The 18,806-nt window shown below is 52.0% G+C and overlaps 1 protein-coding gene across 4 annotated transcripts in view; it reads left to right on the forward strand.

Annotated features, from left to right (window-relative positions):
• CATSPER3 (cation channel sperm associated 3) overlaps positions 1–10,066 on the forward strand; it is a 35,705-nt gene extending 25,639 nt beyond the window's left edge. For 2 of the 4 annotated variants that reach the window (XM_025432457.3, XM_049091796.1), the window contains exons 3-8: positions 1,108–1,347; positions 6,453–6,635; positions 7,310–7,450; positions 7,800–7,919; positions 8,781–8,938; positions 9,876–10,066. In XM_025432457.3, coding sequence (XP_025288242.1) covers positions 1,108–1,347; positions 6,453–6,635; positions 7,310–7,450; positions 7,800–7,919; positions 8,781–8,938; positions 9,876–9,981 — 948 coding nt within the window. In that variant the 3' untranslated portion in view covers positions 9,982–10,066. Of the gene's footprint in view, positions 1–39; positions 275–1,107; positions 1,348–6,452; positions 6,636–7,309; positions 7,451–7,799; positions 7,920–8,780; positions 8,939–9,875 lie in introns of all 4 variants that reach the window. The other 2 variants (XM_049091797.1, XM_025432460.3) reach the window with 2 other exon arrangements.
• Positions 10,067–18,806: the final 8,740 nt, after the last annotated feature.

The raw sequence follows: 18,806 nt of genomic DNA on the forward strand, positions 1-18,806 counted from the left end.
AAGGTGACATACCTCACAAACTTTTCTGTTTCCCTCCAGAATCTCTCTCTAGCCCACTTCAGCCCACCCCAAATTCATCTCCGAGAAAGCATCACCGCTGACCCTTCTGTCTGAAGCACTAAAGTCTTCCTTGGCCTCTTGCCTTTCCTGAACACCCCAACTCCGGCAGCCAGGTCCTGACATGGTAGCCTCCAAAACACACACTCTCTCCTCTTCCTTTCGATGCCAACCATCCCCCAGTCTAATCATTTGCCTGCCACCTGCCTCTTCCTCCGTAAGTCCCCCCACCCCACTAGTCGTCAGTCTTGCCAGTCTTCCCACTAGTCTCTTTTCCACGGAGGTCTCTTAAGCATGCCAATCAGTTCCTATCACTCCCTTGCTCAGAATCCTCCAAGGTGGGTGTTAAACTTCAAAGCTCTCACCAGGCCTATAAGGGCTTCCCTATGTGGCCTGCCCCTCCAACGGCATTTCCTGCTCTGCTCTCCCCTTTCTCTTCTAGTATGCTAACTTCTCTGTTCTTTGAACCAATCTTTGCTCACCTGAAGTTATAGATGCATGAAAATTTGAATAAGATTAGATTATTTCATCAAGTGTAAAAGTGGGAAAAAAGCAGAATGTTCGTCAGAAGTAGTTAACTGATTTTCAGTATTGTGATGAACATTACTAATATATATTAGTAGATATTTGAGTATTTCATCTCTATTCCTGAATATTCAGGTGGGCCAGAAAACTCTTGGGATCTTCTCTTTGGGAAAGCTTACATTCAGGTCACCTGATATGTTGAGTTGCCTTATACTGGGGTCTAGATGGTCATTCTGTTTTCTGGTCAGTCCGTCGTTCTTGAGCAACCTGGGTGTGACCTGGCTGTGACCCCCAGGGCTGAGGGCTGCAGGGAGGGGAGACGCAGAAGGGGAAGAGAATCAGGCACAATACTATGTCTCCACTGTGTGCCTGGGGCTCTGCCTGGGTTTCCCTCACACACAGGGGACCTAGGAGTACACTCTCCCCAAGATGCACACAGCCAATTGGGTGCCCCAGGTAGGGAGAGGACAGAACTATGGGGTGCTGCAGCTTGGCCTGACCATCTAACCCTTGACATCCCTGCAGGTCTCAGAGCTGGTCTTTGTGTCCATCTATAGCTCCGAGTTCTGCATGAAGCTCTACGTGGACCCCATCAACTACTGGAAAGATGGCTACAACCTGCTGGATGTAATCATCATCATCACAATCTTCATCCCCTATGGTCTCCGAAGATTCAAGGGCAAGCACTACCCCTACCTCAACATTGCTGATGGCATGCAATCCCTGCGCATCCTCAAACTTATCACCTATAGCCGTGGCATCCGGGTGAGTGACCTAGGGGTGCCATGTCTGCCCACTAGCCCCTGATGAAGTCATCATTCTACCACCATCATCCAGTTACTGAATCCTACTGTATGGCAGGTTGATCTTTACCAATGGTATCTCACCTAATCTTAATGAGGAAAAGTGTCATCATCTCTGTTTTACAGATGGAGAAATTGAGACTCACAGTCCCTCAGCAGTTAGATGACACAGCTGAGATTTGAGAGGTGTGGCTGGCTCCAGTGGCCACACAAACTTTTCCTCTCTCCCATGCTACATGGTGCAAGGCCTTTAAACTATGTTCCCAGGGGTCTCTTGCTTTTTGGTGGCACTGGTCACACACTTTCAGTTGTATGCTTTCCCCATACAGCTAAAAATCTGCTGCTTCTCTGGATGAGAACAATCTCATTACTTTGTTCAGGCAGCTCTAGAGATGGTGCTCCCGCTGAGAGGTCGTGAGGTGACTAGTTTTTCTTTGCTCAGAAGGTATCAGAAAAAACTTCATCACTGACCCAACCTGCCATTGAGCATTCACCTCGGGGACAGTATGTTTCCCTGGCACTGTGCCCTGTGTCCACGCTTCTCCCGAAAGGGGCTGCTTTGGACTCATTGGACCAGCTAGGGTGTGTGTCAGCCTATTCTGCTGAGAGATTGCCCCCAGCCAGGCCTGGGCTTCTGTCTAGGACCTGGGCCCTACACTTAGCAGTCCCAGGCCTGGGGGACAAGATGAGGAGAATGTTAAAGAGCTTCCCCTACCACAGATCCCCATTCACTCATTTTATGCTCTCATGTAGTGCCATGGCTGTGTGTCCTCTCCCAAACTCAGGCCAGCCCTCCTCTCCTCTCCTTCCCTTGCATCCTGGGAAGATGTGTCTGTAACTCCTAGTCCCTGCTTCCTCACTGGTCATTTATGCCCTGGCTTCTTCCCTCCAAAGGAACTAGCCTCTCTGAGGTTGTCAGCAATCTCTTTGTTGCCAAGTCCACTGGCCAGTTCCATTGTCCTCTCACTGCCTCTTTTTGCTGTTCCTCCAGCCTCATGAGCACTTCTTGGGTGCCTGCTTGCTTTGCCTGGTCTTTATGTGCGGTTTTCTCAGGACTATACCCTAAGTTCTTTTCGCCGCTCCCCTAACTCTGCATATCCTCTTTGGGTGATCTTTTCCACATTTCAGGGATCTTCACCTGCCCATGGCTCTCTCTGACCTTCAGACTCACAGCTTCCTGGACAACTCACATGCTCCTCAAACCCATCCTGTCTAAGCTGGAAGTCATCGCTCTCCCGAAGTCATATCCCCAGACTCCAGCCCCTCCTTCTGTATTATATCTTTTTGTGAAGGCTGTGCCCCACCCCCATTCAACTGCCAGGTCATAAATTTGAGTGTCAGCATTGAGGCCTCTGTCTCAAAGTCCTGTTGCACGGCCTCCTACGTGGTTAGTGACCTGTCCACATCTTATCACCTCCTCCCACCCCACCCTGCCCATCATCTTTTCACCATTCTCACCCGCCTTCATCAGGATTCCTGCACTGGCTTCCCATACTCCTGCGAGAGCCCTGGGGCAGAAATGCCCCTGCAGAATATAAATAATAGTGAAAGGGAATATAAGGGAAGGGAGAAGAAATGTGTGGGAAATATCAGAAAGGGAGACGGAACGTAAAGACTGCTAACTCTGGGAAACGAACTAGGGGTGGTAGAAGGGGAGGAGGGCGGGGGGTGGGAGTGAATGGGTGACGGGCACTGGGGGTTATTCTGTATGTTAGTAAATTGAACACCAATAAAAAATAAATTAAAAAAAAAAAAAAGAAATGCCCCTGCAGCTGGGGAGAATCTCTAAAGGGTACATCAAATCATGGCAGCCTTCCTTTCAAAGCTGAGAGTGGCTCCCATTGTTTGTAGGCCAGAGATGGACCCTATAAAGTGTCCTAGAAGCAGGGGAGGGATGTGTCAGAGGTGCCAGGCATTGGAGTCCACGTGGACAGGAAAAAAGACTGGAGGTCCTTGGGAGGCAGATACTGGGTGATAGATACCTCAGATTGAGGGCACAATCAGGCGATTGGAAATGTAGTCTGCTTAGTGCAGTTGTTGGACAGACACCAAGATAGTGGAGGCCTAAATTGGTGCAAAGGTCACTGGAGATGAAGGAGTTGAGGGACAAAGAGGCCTGGGGGATGGTTGATATTCCATAGGGATACTGAAGGCCTCGAGGATGACAGCAGCATGTTGTGGATCCTGCAGGCAGAGATTCCAAGACATGAAGGGGAATGGTTAGCTAGAAGGCTGGCTCTTTCTAGAAGCAGGAGCTTCACCAATGGAGATAGCGTCTCTGAGAGAGAGGCAAGGGTGGCCTCCTGAATCAGGCTGGGAAGAATAGGCAGCTTCCCTTGAGAGGGCTGCTAAGGAATGATGTCCTGCCAAGGAAAGGGTTTTCAGGTGAGGCCAGGAGAGAAGTCAGCACAGAATGAAAGTGGCAGAAACTGGTGGGAAACATGTGAGGAAGAAGGTGATGGCTGTGAGCTGAGGGAAAGGAAGCCCAGGGCTGCGTGAGGAGGAGGGAACCATATAGGACTGAGGTCTGGGGCAGGGACACTGACCCAGACTGACTCCTTGTGAAGCTGAGGGCATGAGCTATCTGCCAAGTGCATCATCTTAGCTATGTTGTGGCAGCCTTGTTAGAGGCTAAGGCCTGAGGTTTACAGCGTGGCAAGGATAACCCTTATTTGCAGGGCAGGGATCTAGTAAGGAGAGGACAGCCCTTCCCACTGGCCAACATCTATCCCAAAGCTCAGCCTGGCTTGCTTGGTGACCACAGCCTTTGGTTCTTGTAGACATGAACAGAGACCCATGGGCATGCAGATAGAATATTCACACAGACATATGGCCCATGTTTGACTTCAGGGGTTTCTGTCATTAAGCAGAGCCTTGTATCCCAAAGTTGTTCCCTGGGGATCATCAGGCCACTTGGCTGTGGCTCACCTATGGCCTTTGGGATATCATAGGACCCCAGATCCCTAGGAGCACAGAAGTGACTCTAAATTACACATCCTCTGTACACTGGCCAGGTGGAGCTGGAGGTGGAGACCTGTACCTCTGTGCTAATTTATATTCCTTGAAGTCTAAATGATGCTTTAACAGAGTCATAGCCTCCAAGCCCACAGAGCTGGTACTCTGGCAAATTCTTGGCTCCTGTCCTCTGATTAATTAAAATGACATTCTGTCTCCCCCACCTCATGACAATAAACCTGGACAATGAGGAAATAGTTCCTTGTTATTTTGCACACAAAGAGGTTCTGTTGGCTGGGTACCAGGAGGCCACACTACCCCTGTTCATCTGTATTTAGGCCCAAAGAACAACCATCAGATGCTGGGCTCCTACTTCTTGGAGCTCATCACTTTCCACACATCTAAGCAGCAGCACAGAAGGGCCCTCTGAGAGTGGCCAGGCCTGGGCACCTGCCATGCCTCAAGATCTTCTCCTTACCCTGAATGCCCCAGGGCCAGGAGGGCAGCTGTGGCTTAACCTAGAGCTTTGGATGGCTGAGCTAGCAGCTAGGAATTGCTTCCCCAGAGAATTTGGGAATTCAGAATCAGGCACTTATGGGAACCAGGTCATAGCTTTGAAAGCCCAGGACTTCCATGGGGAGGAGTCATCAGCCTGTGGGGTTCTGGGCAGTCATCCACTGGGACTGGATTTCTGTACCTCTGGACTGCAGACTAATGGAGCCCGCCTGGATTGTGTTTGAAGGACATTGTCAGGGCCAGCTGTCAGGAGTCCCACATGTCAGGCCTTCTGGTGAGCGTGACCTCTTCTCCACTGTTGTTCTCGAGGCTGCTCAGCTTTGGCCTCAGGTTGCACTGGGCCTCACGCTGGCCTGGAAGTGCAGCCCCCAGCCAGGGCCAGTCCTCCACTCTCCTGTCCCTGGTGCTCTAGGTTCTCTGGCTCAGGGCTGCCCCTTCCAGGCCCACCTGGGCAGACGTCATCCGTACTGTATGCCTGTGTAGTATTTTCTCATGGCCACTTCCTTCTTTACCTGCAGTAGTTCTTGTGAAAGAAGTTCTGTCTCTGTGTCACAGGGAGGGAGGCAATTTTGTACATCTCACCTCTTGATTTTCTTCTCCCAAAGAGAGGAAATGTTCACCTCTGTGGGCAGCTGTCAAGCCAGTCCACACGTAGGGTAATGCCGGGGCTCTCAGCTTGTCTTTCTGATTCCCACATTATCCCAAACTGTCATCACTTCCCTGTCCTGGGGCCCAGCTCTCTCGAGTGCTTCTTTTCATAGTGTGAAACCAATAAATGGTTTCTGGACCTGGAAAATGAGGCTTTAATGGTTGAAGTTGGTGGCACAAGGCAAAGGGCTCAGGAGTTGGTTCTAGCTCTGCCACTTATTGGAATGTGATGCTGGCCAAGGCTCTTTGCTTTTCCAAGCCTCTGCTTCCTCATCTTGAAATGTGACAAATGATAATGGTCACCTGCCTTGAAATCATGTCTGTGGCAGCATCTAGGTAGGTGACCATGTCTTAAGCACCTATTGTGTGGAGTGTAGAGAGTGAACAATGAGGAGGCATCTGCTGTGTGGAGGCAAGCCAAATGCCCACTTTCTAGGGCATCTGAAACAGAATCCAGAAAGAATGGGAAGTCATATTCCTCTCAGCCTTCGTCATTCCCACTCCCAGGGTAGCTCCCCTACTCCTCCTGGGCTTGGCAGAGCATTCAGGGCTGGCCCTCAGCTGAGAGGCAGGAGCAGGACACCTTGCGATGACCACAAAGGCAGGCCAGGGCTCAAGTGGAGTGGCCAGTGGTGCTGCTGGAGAGACACCCAGGCCTGAGGCAACCAGCACCATCTGCCCATGAGTGACAGAGGATAGAGGCCAGGCACCAATCAACCACTATTGGATTGGTCCAGCCTTCAGTTTGGACACAGTTCACAATCATCCATTCATCCATCCATCCATCCATCCATCCATCCATCCATCCAACCCTTTATAGAACATCTACTGTGTGCCAGGCCTGGCACTGGATACTGGGGACAGCTGGGGTCTGGGCAGACTGGACCTGTCCGCTGAGCCCCACCCAGTCTGGCTATCTGGCCTAGCCCCAGTACCTCTGCCTTGCAGACACTCATCACTGCCGTGGGGCAGACAGCCTACATCGTGGCCTCCGTGCTCATCCTGCTCTTCCTCCTCATGTACATCTTCGCTATCTTGGGCTTCTGCCTGTTTGGAGTTCCAGACAAGGGTGACCCGAATAACTGGGGGAACCTGGCTGTGGCCTTCTTTACCCTCTTCAGCTTGGCCACGGTACTGTGTTTGGGAACAGTGGTGGGGGCAGAGGCCTTACAAAGGGAGAGCCAGCTGGGTGTGTGGACAGGCTGAGCCTCACATGGGGTCCTCCTCATGTTCAGATACTTAGCTGGGCTGGGGAAATGGAAGGCTAGCCTCTCAGGAGAGGCCAGGGCCCTGCCCAGGGGTCCATTTCTCTCTCTAATCTTGTGACTCCCTAGAGCATTCCCATTTGTCCCACAGGGTTGTAAAACTTTAAAAGAGTTCTCAAAAGAGAACTCTTTTGGATTAAGTTTACTTTAGAAATGAAGCCCATGTCACATAGGCTTTTTGGGACTAGGCTATCACAAATCCACCTAGAATCAAGCTGCAAAGCCCAAGTCTGGAAGGGTAGACTCTGAAATCTTTCCAAAGGAGGGCCTTGCAGAGAGACAATATAGTTCTTGGAAGGATGGGAGGCCTTTTGGAGAAGAGCCCCCAGGGCACCTTGGCCAGTAGTGTCTATATCCAGTGGCACCTTGCATCCCCAGCCATCATGTATGGACTGGAGTCCTTGGACAGTGGGTGAGGGGCTGATGTGAAGGCAAAGCCAGCTGCCTCCTCAGTGGGGCTGGGGCTGCTGTAGCACAGGTGAGGAGGAGGCCTGCCCCAATGAGCCTTGGCACTTGGCACACCCTGCCTTGCCCAAGCAGGTTGATGGCTGGACAGACCTGCAGGAGCAGTTGGACAGTCGGAACTTGCCTCTCAGCCGGACGTTCACCATCACCTTCATCTTGCTTGCCTCCTTCGTCTTCCTCAGTATGTTCGTGGGTGTAATGATCATTCACACTGAGGTGAGGCTGCCCTTGTGAGGCTAGGGGGTCAGCTTAGGTGTGGCAGGCAGAGCCATAGGCCAAGTGTCCAGGACGGGGTGGGGAGGTGGTCAGGTGGGCCCTCCTGTCCCCAGCCCTGCTCTTCTTCCTGAGCCAGTGCATTTTCCTGTCTCGTGATGGTAGTCAGCAGGACAGGGGCTTGGGGAGTCACTGCAACTGCAGATGGCAGCTTGAGTTGAGGCTGGCCCTGTATGGGGTGGGGCTCCTCCTGCTGAGGAGCAATGCAAGGCTAGGGAAGAAGAAAGATGGGGGTAGGTGGGTGGGGAGGCAGTGAAAGCCTGTGTCTCACCTCCATCTTTCCACTCTCTAGGACTCCATTAAAAAGTTTGAGCGGGAGCTGATGCTGGAGAGACATGTGACACTCATGGAAGAGAAGCAGGTGATTGTAAGGCGGCAGCAGGAAGAGGTCAGCAAGCTGATGCAGATGCAGGTAGGCCATTTCCAGGCACATGGACCATCAGACCTGAAGGAGTGACCACAGAGAGGCCCTTGGGGCCAGTGTAGACAGCAGGTGGTGTTGGGCATCTCTGGTCTTAGGCCGGGCAGGTTCCAATGCTCTGTGTTTTCCACAGTTTGGCTTTATTCTCTATATTTTTGTATTTCTCTGGACCTCTTAGAGAGTTGAGAACTATAGTTACGGTTTCTCCCTTCTCCCTGGGCACAACTCCACTGCCAGGCCCACTGCCTGGAATGCTTTTGTGACTGAGGCTCCTTGATCACCAGGCAGCCCATAGGCCCCATTTACGGAGTTGAGTGAGGTCATGGAGGTCCTGATAGGTGCTCCTGGTTTTTCTAAAGTGGAGTGAGGATAAGCACACCAGGCTGGAGGTCTCCTGTCAAGCATGATACACCTGTGAAAGCTTGGGGAGGGAACATTCTTTTTTCAGCCTAAGCTCTCTGAGCTCCTCTTGCAGAGCCCTGGGTTCTCTGCTGGGGGGTCCTGAATCTCCACCCTTCCTCCCCTGTGCAGTCAGTGCATCACTCCTCAGACCCTTCTCTGAGCTAGAGACATCTGTCTGGATCATGCCCATTTGTCCAGGGCACAGTGAGAACACGCCCAGCCATACTTGGGCTCTCCCTGGCTCTTTTCCATGTCAGCTGTACTCACTTCAGTGATGGTGGCTTATGAGGCTATGGTGGTCAGGGGGATTGAGGCTTGGAAGGAGTCAGGGCGAACCCAAAAGTCAGCTCAGGCCTTTGCCTGGGCCCCTTGTGAAGGGTCCCCAGGTCTCTCTGCATCTTGGCTATTGCTTCTTCATTTCCATTGCCCTCTTTACGCTCCCCTCTCTAGAAAAACGCTGACTACAAAAGTTTTAGTGAGCTGGTGGAGAACTTCAAGAAGACCCTGCGACACACAGACCCCATGGTCTTGGATGATTTTGGCACCAGCCTGCCCTTCATCGATGTCTATTTGTCCACTCTGGACAACCAGGACACCACAGTCTACAAGTCAGTACCCACCCCGCTGCCCCTGGCCCCTTGGAAACCAGGCCTTTCCTAGTCCTGAGGTTTCCTTCAGGGTGGGGCCAAGTCAGGTGGTCTGGGAGAGCCAGGGGGCGGTGGCCGATGTGCAGGGTGGGTGAAGCGAGGTCCTTCTTGGGGGTGCAGGACTCTGTGTGCACAGGGGCGGCGCTGCAATATGGACAGGCCTGTGACCCAGAGGCATCTGTCCCCCTGCCCCTCCCCTGGTATCAAGGTGCTGGTCCCTTGGACTCTTCCAGCCCCTTTCTCACTGCCCCCTTTTGAGAAGTCAGAGGAAAGAGTGCTGCTTGGCAGGGCAGGAGCTGAGGCTCCTGGCCTGGTTCTGACACAACCTTCTTTTGGGACTCTGGGGAGGTCTCTGCCCCTTTCCCATCTGCCACATGGGGGCTGATTCTATAAAAACAGTGTGTGGAGCTTTGAGTTGGCTGGGCTCAAGGCTATGCTACGTGTGCATCAGCTGGAGTTATACCTGGGCCATTACTGAACAGGAAGGGGAGGGGCATGAGTCACAGTGAGCTCTTGATGAAGGGAGGGAGAATGAAAGCAGGGTGGCTTCATGACAACAGCCCCCTGGAGGGCTTCATAGGCTGGAGGAACTCCAAGGAGGGGGTCAGGGAACATCCACTTGCGGCCTAAGAGTGGGGCCAGGCAGTGTCTGGTCACCTTCACACAATGTCACCAACCCCACACATGGGTTAAAATCACTTACTCTGGGGGCCACAGGCAGAGCAGCAGACCCAGATTTTAGCTGATCTGATCCAGTTCTATAGTCCCTGCTCTTCCCTGAACCCATACCTACCAGATGTGGTGAATCCACAGGTGCAAGCATGTGGGGGGTGGGGCTGGGGCGGCATGGAGTCCCCGCCCGGAGCCCAGGCCCCCTCTCCTCTGGCTCCTCTTCCAGGCTTCAGGAGCTGTACTACGAGATTGTACACGTGTTGAGCCTGATGCTTGAAGACCTGCCGCAGAAGAAGCAGTCCCAGTCCTCCGAAAAGGCTGATGAGAAGTAGAGGGGGCGTGGGCAGCCAGGCACTGAGGTGCCTCGCAGGTCGAGCCAGTCTCTTGTTCAACACAGGCTTTCTGAATTGCCCTCTCTGCAGTTACTTGGGATCATGGTATTTGCCTGCCACTGCGGGATGGGTCCGAGTAGGCACCCATGAAGTCTGATTGCTCCCCATTCCACATGATGCATTCAGGCCTGGGGAGTGGAGAGAGGGATGCTCAAGACTTGCCCTTGGCTAGAGGCCACATGCAAGGGTCATACTGGCTGTCTCATCCCTTGACCCCAGCAGCGAGGGCTCACTGGGTTCCTGGAGGACCCCAGACAAAGAAAGGCCTCCAGCAACCCCATAAGTGTGTATGGCTTCTTTGGGCTGGTATAACCACACTAATCTTGGAACCTCTTAAAGCTGGGCTCCTCTTTGTGGGTGCCTCACACCAGGGAAAGCAGTATTTCTATGTACCTACTCCCTTGGGGACCCCTCTTTGGAAGTTGACTTTGCTTTTTCTCTAGGCTCACAGTGGTCATGTTGCTGCAATGGGTGTGGTCATGACCAGTAGGACTGTATTGTGTGGGCATGGAGCTCACAGTAGCCTGGCCTGGGGCAGTGGCCCACCAGCAGTGCTGGGGCATCTCATATGGTGTCCACGGAGCAGCAGTATCAGGCCCTTTGGGCTGTTGCCCCTCCTATGGTTAATTAGGACTCTTCACTTAAAAGGTGACATTTTCTGTGTCATTCCTGGCCACGTGACTAGCAGGGTTGCCCCTGTCCTGGCACTACCTCGATCCAGCCATGATGGAATCTTCTGAAGGCATAGGAAGAGCAGGATTGGTTGAAATGACACCCCCACTGCCCCTCTGCTCCCATTTCTGGGGGCTGTTCTGGAGGTTCATCACTTTAGCAGTGCCCTGTCTGACAGTGGGAGGAGTATGTTCTGGGTGGAGCTGGGGTAGGACACTGGCATCTATAGTTGAGGGGAACAAAGCCCCAAACCCATAGTGGGGAGTCAGGTCAGCAGAAAACACATGGGGTAAGACAGAGCAGCAGGACGAAGAATCCCTGTGTGGACCCATGGTCTCCCACTATGGGTGACAGCGCCTTCAAGGCCTTGGGACAAGGGCACATGGAAACCTTTCCTCATGGTTTTGTTCATACATCCGACTCCTCCTTACTGAGCTGTGCTGGGTCCTGGGGGTACTGTAATGAGAAACCCACAGTCCAATCCTGGTTCTCTTGGGGCCCTCGGTTATGCGGAGGAAGCAGTAATCCAGCCAGACTGGAGGAGAGATTTTCCCTGAGGAAGTGACGGTTTTTTGAATGCAGAGAGCACATGTCTTCTAAGATACTCAGGTTGTTGGCATTTGCAAATGTTCACACTCTCAGGGCCAAATTGAAAATCGTGTAAAAGTGCGAAGAAGGCTTGCTCTGGAGGGTGAGACCCATCACCATGCTATAGGGGAGCCCTCTGAGGGCAGGGGCTGTAGCCTCGCTGTTTCCTGAGGCGCAGAAGAGCTTATGCCAGTGCATTGGAGGGCTCTGGTTCAGGCCTGAGGCAAAGCAGGCATTGCTGCTGCCCGCCCTGCTGTGCACACTGTTGGCATGCTGTGTGCCTACATTGCTCAGGAGAATATGAAAACACATTCTCCTGCTCTCACCAGGAATCCTGAGAGTCGCCCTAGGTCCCTGGATGTGAACAAAAGATTAAAAAATCAGCCTCAGGGAGGTAAGTCGGAAAGTGCTACGGTTCTGGAATGTAGAGGTCAGGATTCTGTAATTGGGTGACCTCAGGCAAGGTGCTAGATCTTCTGAAAATTCAGCTATTTCCTCTGAGAAATGGGCTGATAAAATGGACCCACTTCTAAGGATCAAATGAAACATGTGTGAGGCTGTGAGGAAAGCTGTGGTCAGCTGTGGCCTGTGCTGCTTCGCTGTCAGCTCTGCCTCTGCTGGGTGGCCAGCTGCAGTGGGCCGTGCTGGTCAGGTGCAGAGAAGCACGGGGCCAACACCAGGGTGGTGCCCAGAGCAGGGAGCAGAGGTCAGGAACCTGTGTTGGGGGTGGGCGGTGAAGGGGTCTCTACGGGGAGCTGGCATGGAATGGGCAGATGGCGCAGGACCTGGAAGGCCTGTGTCCCTGCAGGGGAGTCCCAGGCACAGGACTCTGGGCTGCGGTGTGCCGGGGCGAGCCGCCTTTAAGGGCACAAGTAGAAGGCTGTCACAGAGCAGAGAGCCAGGAGAGGGTGACGTGTGGAGGGCTGGCCCAGCACCGCTGCCAGAACAAGCCAGCGGATATTTGGCGCAAAGTCCCAAAGCAGCATTTCTGTTTGGCTCTATTCGTCTGCAGAGCAAACACTGGCAGATTGGAATTCCCACTTGGGTCCTCACCAATTCAAACAGGCTTGGCCACGACTTTCAATTGATTTGCTTGGGGCAGAAGTGCTCTGCCTGCCCAGGCCTGGCAGTGGAAAGCAGGACCCTCCTCACCAACCCCCAGCCTTCAGATCCAGCAGAGCTGTCCCCAGATGGCTCGTTCATCTGCATTCTGCCAGCCTGGTGGTTTGGTAGCTGCCTTGGAATGCTGGGGACCTGGGGCTTGAGTCTTTTGGTCACACTCAGGTCCTCCCCTAGCTCCTGTGGGAAGGATCTAGAATCCAAGGCTGGAGGTGTTTGGAAGGTGGCCGGATTTTTTTTTTTTTTTAAACTGCTTGTTGATTCCACAGCAGGAAGCAGTCCCTATATTATGGAGATCCGGGCAGTGAGTGAGAATATAAACTCTCTTCTATTTATTCCAACAGCCCTTAGAAATCTTATGGAGATGCTAGAAACTGCACACCTTGTGTTTTCTTCAAATGTGGATGAGACAGGACCCCTCCTAATTTAAAAGGCCCTTTACCCAGTCACACTCCACTCTCAGTGGTCTCTCTCCCTGCTTTGGTCTCTGTGCCTGGCCCCAGGTTGCCTAGGCCTGTTTGCTTGGTTCACAGGCTCTCAAGAGAGAGGATGGCTCTGAATTTCTAAGTAGACTACCCAGAAGGGAGAGCAATGACTGCTAGTTCTAGTCCCAGGGCTTGGGAAATGATGAGAAAGGGGACCCCATGTGACCGAGACAGATTTATCCACATGTGACTGCCCCGCTCTTCCCCATGTTCTGCTACCCGGAGCTCTGCTGGTCAGCCCCACCCCTCACCATTGTTGAGTTCTGTCTGTGACTTTACTATAGACTCTAGGTGACAAAGTGCTGGGGGGTTGGGGGAGAGCCAGGACTAGACAGGGAAGGGAAGAGAATTGTTGAGCTTGAATGCTTTCTTAATTGGTGCTTTCTAGGTCTCTTCTCCGTGATGGAGAATCAGGGTAAAGGGTGAACAGAGAGCAGGTGAAGAGACCAGTCAGATTACGGTGGATCTACACCAACAGGAACTGGGACAGGGAGGGAAGAAGAAAGCAAAAGCCGAGGACCAAGAGTCAGAGACTTTTAAGCAGAGGTTCTGACCCAGCTGGAGTGTGAGGCTTGCAAAGGGGAGAAATGGACATGACAGGTGTCCTTGAAGGGGGTGGGAACTGGATCCTCACTGATGTCCTCTGAGAGAGGCAGGTCATGCTTGGGATCATTCTAGGATGACTTTTGGTTGCTAACTGTGCCCTTTACAAATGGAACCCCCTGAATAGATTTGACCATGTGGAATCTGGATTATATTTGGCCAAAAGATCATTCTGTCTAATAGAGACCTCTCAAGCTAAAATTGGGAAATGTTAAAGAGGGCTTTGCAAACCACTGCCTGAATCCCCAGCTGGGCTCAGAAGCCTCTAGGTGAAGTGGCCCTGGGGGTGGTGGTACCACATGTGGCTGGATTTTTGCGAAGTGAAACCAAAGTCTGAAAACAAAGTGTGGAAGAAGCCAAAGAGATATGAAGAGTCCATTCTAGAACTCTTGGGAAACTGGACTGACCCTAGCCTCTGTAAACCAGTGACGGGACAATGATGTTCTCACAACAGAGGCACCCCATTGCCCCACAGTTCAGCACACATAGCCCTTGACTCCCTCCTTCCCCAGCAGGACCTTGATGCCTACTTGGTGGTTTGGGATAAAAAGTGCTCTTCATAAAAAGGCCTCCAGAGGAGGAGGCATCCAATCAGGCTTCGGGCCCAGGCTCTGAAGGTATAGCCCATTCTCTTTGTTGACAGTGGAAACAACGCCTTCTATTCTGTTTTTTCGGCATTTGTGTTTACAAGATACTTTCATATACATGATTTGAGACTTGTTGCAACACTTAGGTATTTTTGTTATTCCCATTAAACTGGTAAAACTGAGGTTCAGAAAGGTGATGGAAACCACTCCCTGCCCCAAGTCTGTACAACTACGGAGGAAGAACCAGGATTCACAGCCGTGCAAGTCTGGCGCGTGTGCCCTTCTCCTATGAAGCTGTGCACCAATCTTCTAAGGAAGATTTTATAAGTGGGTAAGCAGGCACTCACAGGGACCATCACTTGGCCAGGATTGTCATTAAAGGGCAAAATGCAGGCTACACACATACCCTCTGCTCTACAGCCTCACAGTGACCTTGATCTTTCTTTTCAAAGCTATTTTTTGAATTTTAAGATTCAAGCCATGATTGCCTTCAGAGCAGGGCCCGATTCTGAAGTCTGCTGGCCCAGTGTCCCCTGGGTTGGCCCTGGGAGCCTCAGAGATGGAGAGGAAGGCAAGAAGCAGTCGGTGTGCATGAAAGGGTTGTGACTATTGCGCCTAATCAGGAAATTACAGCCTGGGCAGCAGAGGGTTTGGCTTAGAAGTCACCCTTCCCTGGGTTTCAGTGAAGTCTGCCCACATGAAGGCTTGGCCAGCAGAGGGGATGTGCCGAGCAGGAGTGAACTTGGCAGGTGGGATGAGCCAGCCTTGTCAGTACTTTGTAGAGCAGACCCAGCCGTTTCTGTACCCAGAAGGTTGGCCTTGGGTGGTGACCTTGAGGTCTGTTTTTTTCTGGCTCTCTGCCTGCCCCTGTACCCACAGATAATTCATGAGCAAGGGTAGAAGCTGTCGGCACCCAAAGGGGGCACTCTGTGAGTCTCTTGGCTCGAGTAGGTGGCTTTGCCCATGACCCTTGAATGAGTGTGCAGAAAAGGAATGAAAGTTGGCAGGTGGGAAAAGCCAGTCACAGAACTGTACATACATGACACCATCTGTATTTTGTTTTGAAAAGGAGAAATAAAACCACATATACAAAGTGGCAATGCAATATTTGTTCTCTTCCAGGTGGCAAAGATAATACACAAAACCTAGTATTGGCCAGTATATGGAGAATGAGCCCCCTTGTCCACTTCTGGCCGTGCCCATAGGTGTGGCTTTCTCCTACGGCAACGCAGGTTGGATTTTTATGTGCGTGTTCCCATGGCTCAATAGTTCTGCTCTTGAAATTACCCCAAGGTGCCAAATGACTAGTGCACAGAGATGCATGGATAAGGATGTTACTGTGGCCTGTTATAATAGAGAGACAGTGGAAGAAAACAAGAAGTTGGAGTGCCTGGGTGGTTCAGTGGTTGAGCATCTGCCTTTGGCTCCAGGGGTGATCCCGGGATCAAGTTCCTCATCAAGTTCCCTGCGGGGAGCCTGCTTCTCCTTCTGCCTATGTCTCTGCCTCTCTCTGTGTCTCTCGTGAATAAATAAATAAAACCTTAAAAAAAAAAAAAAAGAAAGGAAAACAGGAAGTTACTTAAATGCCCACTGGTGAGGATGCTGGTTAAGTTCTTATGAATCTGTATATGTGGCTCTTAAAAATAGTGATTTTTTTAATAAGAATAGATGTTCTTGATCTCATACTGAGTGAAAAAAGTGGCTTCTTGAGCAACGCATGACAGGATATCCTGTATGTAACAGTGTGTGCACATATATGATGTATGTGTACCTACACACATATGTAGATAGAGGGATATCTGGGAGGACATCGCTCATGGTGGTTTAGTTTGTCCTCACACTTTTCTGAACTTACAAAAAAATTTAAAAATATTTTATTTAGGGGATCCCTGGGTGGCTTAGCAGTTTGGTGCTTGCCTTTGGCCCAGGGTGTGATCCTGGGGTCCTGGGATCGAGTCCCACATCGGGCTCCCTATATGGAGCCTGCTTCTTCTTCTGCCTGTGTCTCTGCCTTTCTCTCTTTGTCTCTCATGAATAAATAAATAAAATCCTTTAAAAATATTTTTTATTTATTATTTGGGAGAGAGAGAGCAAAAGAGCATGTGAGCCAGGGGAGGGGCAGAGGCAGAGGGAGAGGGAAAAGCAGACTCCCTGCTCAGCATGACGCAGGGCTCGATCCCAGGACCCCAAAATCATGACCTGAGCCGAAGGCAGATGCTCAACTGACTGAGCCACCTAGGTGCCCCAGAACTTTAAGAATCTTAAGAATGAATATGTATGCTATAATCAGGGAAAATCACACAATTTTCACCTTGAACGAAATGTTAAGCTGGGTGGGGAGGGTGTGCACATGTACCCACACCTGTGACATGTAGAAGGGCATTCCATGCAGAAGGAACCCCATGCACAAAGGAATGATGGTAGAGCTATAGAGGGCTTAGCAAATGTGACCACAGTGTATGGGGTGTGGGGGTGGGGGTGTTGTGGGACTGGGGAAGTAGTTTGGAGCCAGATCCTGAGGAACTTGAGTGTTCAGCTTGGCAACGTGGAAGCAGGGCAGTAACCTGGCCAGATTGGATTCCTGCCACCCAGGAGAGGCCTCACTCCCCTCGCTTGGCACGTAGGACTTCCCCAATCTCTTTCCCCCTTCCTCTCCCCAAACCTCCCATGCTCCCTTTGCCAGGACTCAGTCTGTACTCCTCCACTCCTGCACACTCATTCCAGTCCTATTTGTCCTTTGAGGCTCAGGGCCAGGCTCTCTCTCACAGGAAGCCCTCCCAGATTGCTCTCGCCGTTGGCCTTTTGTACCTGACCTTCAACTCAGACCCACAGGTACTTCCTCTCTCAGTCCCAGTGGGTGAGGGTGGTGGCCTGGGAGTCTTGTCCTAACACCTGGATGCCAGTGATGGATTGCCTGAGTTATGCCAGCTTTTGAGTCCTGGGGGATAGAGGAGGAGTGGGCAGTACAGACCTAGGAGCGAGCTGAAGCTGGTGTCACAGGCATGGTGGCAAACACTCTGCCTTTTCATCACTCTCCCCATTTTGCAGGTGAGGAGAGGGGGCTTGGAGAGGCGGATGTGGCACTAGAGTGGCGGTGCTGAGACTTGAACCTGTCTCACTCCAGAGCCCATACTCTCAATCTCTGTGATGTGCTTGTGTTGGGCCCTCACACTCCCTGGACGTCAGCTGAGCTGAGGCAGAGGAAGGACCATCCTGTGCCTGGCCACCCCAGGCCCAGTGGACATGGACATCAGGGTGGAAAGGCGATGCCATGTCACTCAGGTGGTAGCTCCTGACCCAGTGGAGGATCTGGGGTGTTGCAGTAGCCCTTCTAAGGCCTCGTGGGTGTTGTCATCCCCAGTGAAATAAAGCAGGCTGCTTCCCTTAGGGCGGGCTGGCAGGGCCACCATGGTGGAGGACGGGGTAGAGGGGCGGGAGACCGAGCTGGTGGAAAGTCTCCAACCATAGGTGGTCAGTGAGAGGAGAGAGCCTACCCCAGAACCTTCCATACTGGTCACATCCAGGGTCTCTTCAAACCCTGACATCGAAGCCCACGAGGCAAGCAGGCAGGCCCAGCGCCTGTTTGACAGAGGGGGACACTCAGGGTCCATTGAAGGGAAGGCCAGGCCCCAGAGAGGAGGAAAGCCCAGTCCAGGGCTGGAAGCCGGGGGGGCCCAGGCCTCCCCCAGGCACCCGGACCAGCTGCAGCTCTGCTAGTATCCTTCTTTTGTTGGGCTGGGTCAGTCTCTGTGGCCTTGGGGTGGGGGTGGCCAGGGGTGACCTCAGCAGCCCCACCCTGGGGTCCGGACTGTGGGAGAGTCAAGGAGCTTTGGAAGTGTTGGCATGAAGCTCTGGAGAAGCTAGGCATTCACCATGGATAGTGTATGCCTTGGTGACTCCAAAGGAGTGGCAGCTTTGGGGATGGAGGAGGGGTCCTGGGCCACACTGTGTGTATGTGTGTGTGTGTGTGTGGGGTGTTTCATGTAAATCTATCCTTTATTAGATTGCGTTTATCCGCCGGGACAGAGAGGTATGTGCATGAAAAGGCTGGAGTAAGGGTGGGGATAAGCATCCATCCCAGTGTGTCCTGGAAGGTTCCCAGATAGGCCACAGGCGGGAACAGTTTGGGGAAACCCTCACTGGGCCCTGCCACAGCCTGGCAAGCAGCAAAGTGGCCGGCTGCTTTGTGGCTACAGTGTCTTGGAGAGTTTGCCAAGCACTTTCCGTGAAGTCACTGGGACGTTAAGCCCTTGGTTCAATTAAATGGGTTAATATGCTTTGTCTGATTCTGATGGATCATAATAATATAATGTGATAATAGCAATAATGGTGCTATTAGCTGTGGTTATTACACGTGCCCGCACTGTCCCAGGCACGAGGGGAAGGTGCAGCACACATTCCCGCACACTCAGGCCTCATTTTCCTCTCGTAAAACCCCATTCTTCAAAGCTTCCCCCGCCCCACTCCCTATATCCATTTTCAGGACAAATTACCAACACTTAAAAAAAATTGGCCCATTTTGTGTGAAAGCCAAGTCCAAATTACTGTTACTCTCCCCCTTTCTGTTTTGAAATTTAAAAATGAGGAGGGGGCAGGGGGCTGAGGGAGCTGAGAGAGGTGGAGAGGAGGGAGAAGGGGAAAGGGGGGAAAATGTATGAACGGAGAAGAAAAAAACAAGCCTTCTTGTTTAAGTAAAAATGTATTTCTGGAA

This window comes from Canis lupus, chromosome 11 (genome assembly GCF_003254725.2).
Source record: "Canis lupus dingo isolate Sandy chromosome 11, ASM325472v2, whole genome shotgun sequence".
Classification (NCBI taxonomy): Eukaryota; Metazoa; Chordata; class Mammalia; order Carnivora; family Canidae; genus Canis; species Canis lupus.